Raw genomic sequence first — 8,340 nt, 5'->3', positions numbered from 1 at the left:
ACGCGGGGCAGCGCGCGTCTCCGGCAGCAGGCCCGCCCACGTCAAGGTTTGTTTAATAATCGCTGAGTGAGGGAGGGCGGGGAGGGTATTTATGGCTGGGTCCGGGGGTGGCGGCGGCGGGGCAGCCAGAAGACCGCGCCGGGCAGCGGAGGAGGCGCTGCGGCTGCGGCCCAGGGCACCTCCCCCCGGCTTCCCGAACCCTGCCCGGTCCCACCCGAGGGGGAGGATGGACAGCACAGCGGCGCTCTGAGCCTCTCCGGAAGATCCCCGGCTCCCCGCTTTACCACCCCACTGACCTGAGGAAGCCCCCCGCCGCGCCCCTCCGGGTCTCCATCTCCAGAGCCTGGCTGAGCCAAAAAGCGAGCAATGGCGGAAAGCCTGCGGAGGCTGGTCTCCAACGAATCTTTACGGGTGTTGCAGGAAAAGTTGGAGTCCTGGATGAAGGAATACAACGTGAGTCGGGGCGGGAGGCCACCGCAGCTTGCCAGGCCGTGGTTCCCTGGATAGCTCTGGCCTGAGGAGTTCTTAAGGGAGGAAAGAGGGTTGCCTCCGGCGGCCGCTTTGCAAACACCCGGTGCGCGTGATTGCTTACGGGACTAGGCACTTACAGATAGGGAAACTGCTCCGTAACCAAGGACGCTGTCGGCCCTAGCAACGGGAAAGTGGGCGATTTTCAACCGGTCTGGCTGCTCCCTCCACCAGAGCCTAACACACACCACTCACTCCCGTCGTTCTCCACACTCTAGTTTAACTCCACACCAGCCTTTCTGCAAGTCTTTCACTCCAAGGCCCTGCAGGGGTTATCTCAGAATGGATATATTATAAACCTGTACCCAGGAAGTGATATCCAGCAGTGAGTTAAGTGCATGTTAACTTGGCCAGTTTCGTGCTGGTCGCGCAGCACCTTTGCAACAGCAAGGCAAAGCGAAGAAATCCTGTTGCTAGGACATAATGTAAGGAGCCAATGGCCTCAAAGCACTCTGAGAGTCTCATTAATCTACGACCCTCACACCCACCAAAGTATTGGTGTGAATTCTGACTTCTGGTCTGCTGGACCCAGGTTGTAAGACCGACAGGCATGAACTGGGTCTGGCTCTGACCAGAGCAATTGTATAACAACCCGGCCGATCTGTTTCCCCTCCTTGAGTCTCAGAGCCTCTTCTGAGAAATGGGAGCGATTGCACTGGGTGATGTTCCTTTCCAGGCTTCACGTTTTTGGAGCCTGAGCCTGTTTCTGGCTGTTAGCTGCCTGGAGCCCTTTGAACTTTTCCATTCTCCCTCTCAAGCGACCGTTTTCTTCTAAGCCTTCCTTTCTGGTGTCCGGCGTTTCCTCACTTTGTCTCCTCTAAAGAACATTACATTTCCAAAGAGAAATAATTCAGGGAGGTTAACCATGACCTCTGTCACAAAAGATTAAGTTCCCCTCACTACTTGAAGTCCCCACTTGCTCTACCTGGTTTCGGGATATTGAGAACAACACATGCTCATACATCTATATTCCTGTTTGTATTGTCCTGTGGCCTAACAAAATCCTGCATTTCACAGAGTATGTTGTTTGTCGGTTTGACACAAATGACACTAGAACTTGACTGGAACAAGATAAGTGATTGTTTGGAAACTTCCTAAGTACTGAACAAGGACATACTTGACCACAGTTTCCCATCTCGGTGACATCTCATTGTCCTGTTGTTGAGACACCTTCCCTGTGGCTTCAGCTTGCACCACTGCTTGGCAGAGATGGAGAATGCACGTGCACAGACGCTAGAACTTGGCGGTCATTTTCCAGTCTCTGCCACTTTTCTGGGGCTTTTGTCATACCTGTCACATGGGCGTGGCGACACTCCCATTCTCATCCCCCTGTTGGCTTCCTCATACACGATGCTGATAAAGCGCATCTGTCTCCAGTCAGGGCCAGTTCTCATCCCAGCTTTCACTTCCCGGATTGCCCATGGAACAGCCTCAGTCAAAAGCCAGTCACTCTCCAAGTGAGTGTAGCCTTTCCCAGGCTCCAAACACAAACCTCCTTCCCAATTTGACTTTCTTCATTGTGACATATTCTGCATCCTTTCCACCAGCAAATGTCTGTCCCAACCCCAAAATCTATACAGAAGCTGGAAAGTTTCGCCACTTCCACTACTAGGTCCCTGTTCAATCATTTTTTGTCTAGATTATTTAAAAAAATAGTAACTCAGAGAGGGTTGTCTCCATGTCAGATCAGATCAACTTATTCCTCGGGTGAGTCCTTCAACCTTCAACCAATGTTTCTCTCGGCATGAAAGGCAAAGATTCCCCACGTATCTTCAGAGTCATGCATGGCTGTATCACTTTATCATCTCTGATCTCATTGCCAAGTCTGCCGGCCTTTCCTGGAGAGTATTGCCCACAGAGCTTTTCTTGGGTTTGGGAATGTTCTGCACCTGCATGTTCCAGGATGGGGCCTGTTAGATACTTGAGATGTGGCCAGTACATACTGAGGACCTGAGTTTTTAATTTCACTTCAGTTCAATTTGAACCCAAAGAACCGTATGTAGTTAGTGGCCACCGTTTGGGCTGGCACTGTTCCAGAGAATGCTAGCCATGTTCCTGTTTCAGGGCATTTTGCTCTTAGCTAGTCTGTGTTAAAAGCTTTTCACTGATTGATTATGTTATCTCCATGGCTTTCTTACCTCCTTAAAGCCTTAAGTAAATGTCATCTTCCAAGAGGTGTCCACCTGCACATCCTGTTTAGAATTACCATCTCCCATCCTCATACCTAGACATGCACTGTTTCCTTTTCCTTCTTCCAGAATGCCTAAATCTTTTTGAAAAAATATTTTTTTTTTTAGAAAGAGAGAAAGAGAGAGAGAGAGAGAGATCTTTCATCCACTGATTCACTCCCTAGATGTCCACAACAGCCAGGGCTGGGCCATGCCAAAGGTAGAATCCAGGAGTTTTACTCAGATCTCTAACATGGGTAGCAGAGGCCCAAACACTTGGGCCACCTGCTGCTTTTCCCAGGCCATTAGCAGGGAGCTGGGTCAGATATAAATAAGCTAGGACTCAAATTGGTACCCATTTGCGACACCAGTATTGCAGGTGGGAGTTTTACCTGCTACAACACAACACCAGCCCCAATGCTTATACCTATTAATTTTTATTTATTCAGTAATTTGTTTTCTCATCAGAATTCCTACTCCCTCCACTGGAATGTGAACTGAAGAGGACAGAGATTTCTGCCTTGTGCTACTCAGTGCTGTAGAACAGTAGTTGACAGTGGTAGATGATCAACAACTACTTAACAATGAGTTAAGCCACACAGTTTCTTTGACTAATTCTTCTTAAAAATTTCATATCCAGTGTAGAGTTAAAAGGATTCACCAAGGACCCATAACTCAGTCTTTATGAAAATTGCTTTGAGTAGTGAGTATCTAGTGCAGTGGTTGAGACACCCTCCCCCATGTTGGAGTGCTTGGTGTGGGTCCCAGCTCCTCTGTTTCTGATTCAACTTCCTGCTAGTACGCACCTTGGAAGGAGGTAGATAAAGGCTCATAGAATAATAGATTTAGATGGTTGGGTGCCTGTCACCCACATGGGAGACCCAGATTGAGTTCCTGGATCCTGTGTTCAGTCTGAACCAACCCTAAATGTTGAAGGCATTTAGAGATTTGGAGAGTGAGCCAGTGGGTGGAAAATTCCCCCCTCCCTTTCTCTCCCTGGTTGTCTGTCTCTGTCTCTTTCCTTCCCTCTCTGCCTTTCAAATAAAATAAAAATGAATGAATTTGTAAAAAATAATTTAAAAATTGCACTGGAACTTGAAGCCACAGGTTCCATTTTGGGGCATATTTGTAAGGATGGAAGTGCTTTTAGCAGAGATTCTTTGTGTAGTTAAAGAGAGAGGATGAGATAGTAATTATCGATCTCTTAACATAAAATCTAAGTTGTACATCCAAACTTCCCTTGAATTTTAAGCTAGTGATGCCTGGTTTAAGTTCTGATCAATTGCTAAATGCTCTCTCAGAACACTTCAAAAAACTCAAAAATTAGTTTCAGGGACTTGAAACCATAGATGAAGAATATTCGCTATGGCAGTAAAACGTTGGCTGTAGGGAACATATTTGCTTATTAAAAACAAACTGTGCTTGCTGTGGAAAGTTGGTTTTTCTGTGACAACATTGATTTAGTTCTAATTAACTTGAGCAAATGAAAAAGCCATAGTATTCTTTTAGAGTTAGGAATGTGAGTACAGTCTTCCCCCTGGGAAGAAGTTATTTGCAAGGAAGAGAAATACTTAGATTAATTCTAAGACATAAATTTTTTCCTCCTGTTAGCTATATTGGGTTAGCACTCACACCTTAGTTTTCTTCTGTGTCTCCCTCATGTAATTTCCTTCTTATCCATTCCCATCACCTCTACCTTAATTCTGCCATCACACTCCACTGTTGCCTTTATCTGTGCTATAGGGTTTGCTTCATTGTATTCTGGACAGTAGTTGTGTATTAACCAGTTTTGCATTCAATAGATTTAGTTACCTATGCTGCAAGTAAAAATGGAAAATTCCAGAAATAAACAATTCATACTTTTTAAAAAAGATCTATTTGTGTTTATCGGAATGGCAGATATACAGAGAGGAGGAGAGACAGAGAAGATCTTCCATCTGATGATTCACTCCCAAAGTGGCTGCAATGGCTGAAGCTGAGTTGATGCAAAGCCAGAAGCCAGGAGCTTCCTTCAGGTCTCCCATGTGGGTGCAGCTGCCCAAGGCTTTGGGCCGTCCTCGACTGCTTTCCCAGGCCACAAGCAAGGAGTTGGATGGGAAGCAGGGCCTCTGGGATTAGATTAGCACCCATATGGGATCCCGGCATGTGCAAGGAGAGAACTTTAGTGGCTAGGCTATCACGCCAGGATCCAATTCATACTTTTTAAACTGTGCAGTGTTCTGCAGAGCATGATGAAATCTCATGCTGTTCTACGTTGTCTGTGACTCATCCCTTTGTCCAGTGTATCTGTGCTGGGGCACTGCCTGCTTAGAGTCATGTAGGAGATATTTTGGTTGTCAGACCAACTGTCATGCTATTGCAGTGCTTGTATGTTCAACTAGCCCTTATTTTACTTAATCATGGTCCCAGAGAGTAGTGAGACTGGCCATTTATATATGCCAAAGAGAAACTATAAACTACTTCCTTTAAATGAAATGCTGGATGATATCAATTTAATAAGGAAAAATGCCGAGATTGCCAAGATTTATGGTACTAATGAGTCATCTGTGAAATTGTGAAGAAGGAAAAATAAATGAGTACTAGTTTTGTTCAGTTACACTTCAATCTGAGACGTTATGGTCACAGTGCATGATAAGTACTTTGGAAATATGGAGAAGACATTAAATTATAGTGTTTATTATTATCTTTAATTTTTTATGTCTAACACAGGATTTTTGGAATCGACCATCATATGCACAAATATATTAGAGACAGTAAATTCTTGAATACTGTAATTGCTTATCCTAAAGCCTTTTTTGTTTACTTGTTGGCTTATATATACATATGTGTTAAATATGTATATAATTTAAGAGAGAAAGATAGAAGGCACTTTCACTTGCTAATTCTTTCTAAATGGCAGCAACAGCCAGGGCTGGGCAAAGGCAGATCCTGGAACCAGCACACAATTCAGGTTTCTTACATAGGTGATGGGGACTCCGTCTCACACAGCTGATGGGGACTCTGTTCTCCCACGCTATACACCAACCTCAAGCTGGAGTCTGGAGTCTGCATTGGGAATCCAACCCAGTGCTCCAAAGTGGGATGCAGGCATCTTGACTGGCTTGTAATTCTAGGCTAAATGCTCACCTTTGTTGGCTGGTTTTTAATCTTAAACAACAACTAGCAGCCTTCCAGGTCCTAGAAAGAACTACTTCCGGCCAAATCACTTTTAAAACCTTCCAAGGAGGACTATTTTTTGAGCCTGCCCTCTCCTCCAAGAACATACTAAGAACAACAGCAAACATTGCCCATTAATTTTGTTTCAGTCATTAAAGGAATGCAGAATCAGTGTAGTGACTGAGCATCTACCTGGTGGGTTAAAGGCCATTTACAATCATCATGGTGTGCATTATTCAATAATTTTTGACAGATATTTTTTCCTACCACTTCTGATGTGCTTGTGTGTGTGTGCTGTGGTTAGTGGGGAAATTGGGAGCTGTAGGGACAAGAAACATGTTAGGAAAGAGATTACATGAAGCAACCTCTCGTAAAGTAGCTGTTCGTTTAGTGAACAAGAGCAAAGACTCAAAAACAAAAAAAAGAGAGCAGACTCAGAATGGTCATTAAGGTTCACGTAAGTATACACTGTCCCAAATGCCTGAACTTCTAGTACAATGTCTGTATGATTTTATTGATCGGTTGTGAAAGAGGCTCAAATAACATTCTATACAGAAATGAATTCTGGTTATGCAAGTACACCTTGGAGGGATGTTCATTTGAGAAGAGAAATTAACCTGACCATATTAGCAGATCCCAGAGGAGGTCATTTTGTTTCTCCCCAGCGTCCTGTAGATGAGGGAATTAATCTGGATGAGATGCTCTGAGATTTTTTATTCTAAAAATGTAGGTATTCTATATGATTATAGTAGTAAGGGTTGAAATCTTAATATATCCTTGATAAGCCCATTGCCAAGGTAGAAGATTACATTTCATAAAGTAAACAATAGACACCAGCACCTTGCAACCCAGAAGCTTTTGTTATTCAGTCTGCAAGTAGCAATGGTGAGAAGGTGCTAATGTAAGACATTCTCAGACAATACTTTTCCTCTGGTGTGTTTCTGAAATGTGTGCTGAGCACTGAGACAGTGCATTCGGGATCTCTGTACAAAAGGGAGATCTTAAGGAGGCGTCCTGTTTGCCTTTGAAACATCTTTGTGGTTAGAATAGAAGCTTCCTCTCTGCCAGAACATGCCTGGTTTCTGGTACAGAAGGTTGTTAGGGCTGATATGTTGCCATGGTGTATTCAAACAGACTCTTGGCCCACCTTCACCCCTCCTGCTTAGTCAACATGCTTTTATGTTTTTGAGCATTCAATCCAGATGGTAAGCCTACAGAGGACATTTTTCCTTCCTTTTAGGACCTTTATCTGAGCCAGCCAGAGTCCTCTACATTGTGGTAGCAGAAGACGAGAGAGAAAGAGAATCACACAAGAGGCTTTCTTCTCCATCATGGTCATGCTGCCACATCACTTCCCAACCCATTCATTGTAACTCAGTTACATGGCCATACGACCTGCCAGGGATAATGAATGTGTTCAGGGCCAAAGGGCACGGGTTTTGGCTGACCACACAGTAGTCACTGTGCTCGTAACCTACCTGATCCAGACCTCCCTTGGGTCAATCAAGGCCATTGTCTTCTTCCCAGAGTGAAGGATTGTACTGATAGTTTGTATTTTGGCTTCACAGAACAACTCATGTGATCAGAATCTAAATCTCTGCCTTGAGCTCATTGAACAAGTGGCCAAAATCCAGGGACAACTCTTTGGGATCCTCACTACAGCAGCCCAAGAAGGTGAGAATGGCCATGATTTCCATATAATTCTCCTGTCCTTTTCTCTTTGTGTGTGTGTATGTGTGTGTGTGTGTCCTCTGCCAGAGTGAGTGTGGCTGAACTTCCCTTGCTGACTTGATGTGTGTACTGTTCCAGGAGGACATAATGAGGGTGTGGAAACCATCAAGTCCCGCCTTCTGCCTTGGTTGGAGGCTTCCTTCACTGCTGCTTCCATGGGGAAACCTGTTGACAGCAAGGTGCCCTCTCTACAGGTAAGGGTGCATAAGACTAACTCCAGATTCTCTGAAACAGGGAAATAAAACTCATTGAAACTTCCTAAATGGGAAGAAAGCTTAGTTCCTGTAGACTGAAGTATAGGGTCATATTTCACAATCAACACTGATGGTGTCCATGGAGAGAGTGCGTTTTCCAACAGCTGGAGATCAAACTAAGAAGAAAACACAAACCTTACTTAAAGGTATCAGTGTTACTATGAACAAAACCATGTGTATCTGTAATTAAACATGTTAATATGCATTTGAAGACATTCCTTCCTAAAAGGGAGGCTTTTAGGGTGGACAGTGCCAAGTAAGAGGGCCTTAGGAAGGAGTGGCTGGAGGACTCCTACTGGGGAGAACACCACTGCCTCTTCTATGACCCCCGGGGATGTATCTAACCTTCTATGTCTCAGTTGCCTTATTTGCTGGATGGACACAATGATTTTACTAATCTCCTAAGGTCACTGGGAATATTAGGAGTGGTAAGTCTGAGAAACAGTTTGCATAGGGCCTCTCATGTGGAAAGTCAGCACTCCATAGACCAGTAGTTCACGAAT

The 8,340-nt window shown here is 44.6% G+C and overlaps 1 protein-coding gene across 4 annotated transcripts in view; it reads left to right on the top strand.

Annotated features, from left to right (window-relative positions):
* The first annotated feature begins 111 nt into the window (after positions 1 to 111).
* Positions 112 to 8,340, top strand: part of SPATA18 (spermatogenesis associated 18) — a 28,268-nt gene continuing 20,039 nt past the window's right edge. For 2 of the 4 annotated variants that reach the window (XR_009246296.1, XM_058670102.1), the window contains exons 1-3: positions 112 to 453; positions 7,421 to 7,526; positions 7,662 to 7,777. Coding sequence is in view for 2 of the 4 variants with exons in the window: in XM_058670102.1 (XP_058526085.1) it covers positions 367 to 453; positions 7,421 to 7,526; positions 7,662 to 7,777 (309 nt within the window). In the remaining 2 variants the exon portion in view is untranslated. The remainder of the gene's footprint in view (positions 454 to 7,420; positions 7,527 to 7,661; positions 7,778 to 8,340) is intronic. The other 2 variants (XR_009246297.1, XM_058670101.1) reach the window with 1 other exon arrangement.

The sequence above is a fragment of the Ochotona princeps genome, chromosome 11 (assembly GCF_030435755.1).
Source record: "Ochotona princeps isolate mOchPri1 chromosome 11, mOchPri1.hap1, whole genome shotgun sequence".
NCBI lineage: Eukaryota > Metazoa > Chordata > Mammalia > Lagomorpha > Ochotonidae > Ochotona > Ochotona princeps.
This window is presented reverse-complemented; position numbering and strand designations above follow the sequence as displayed.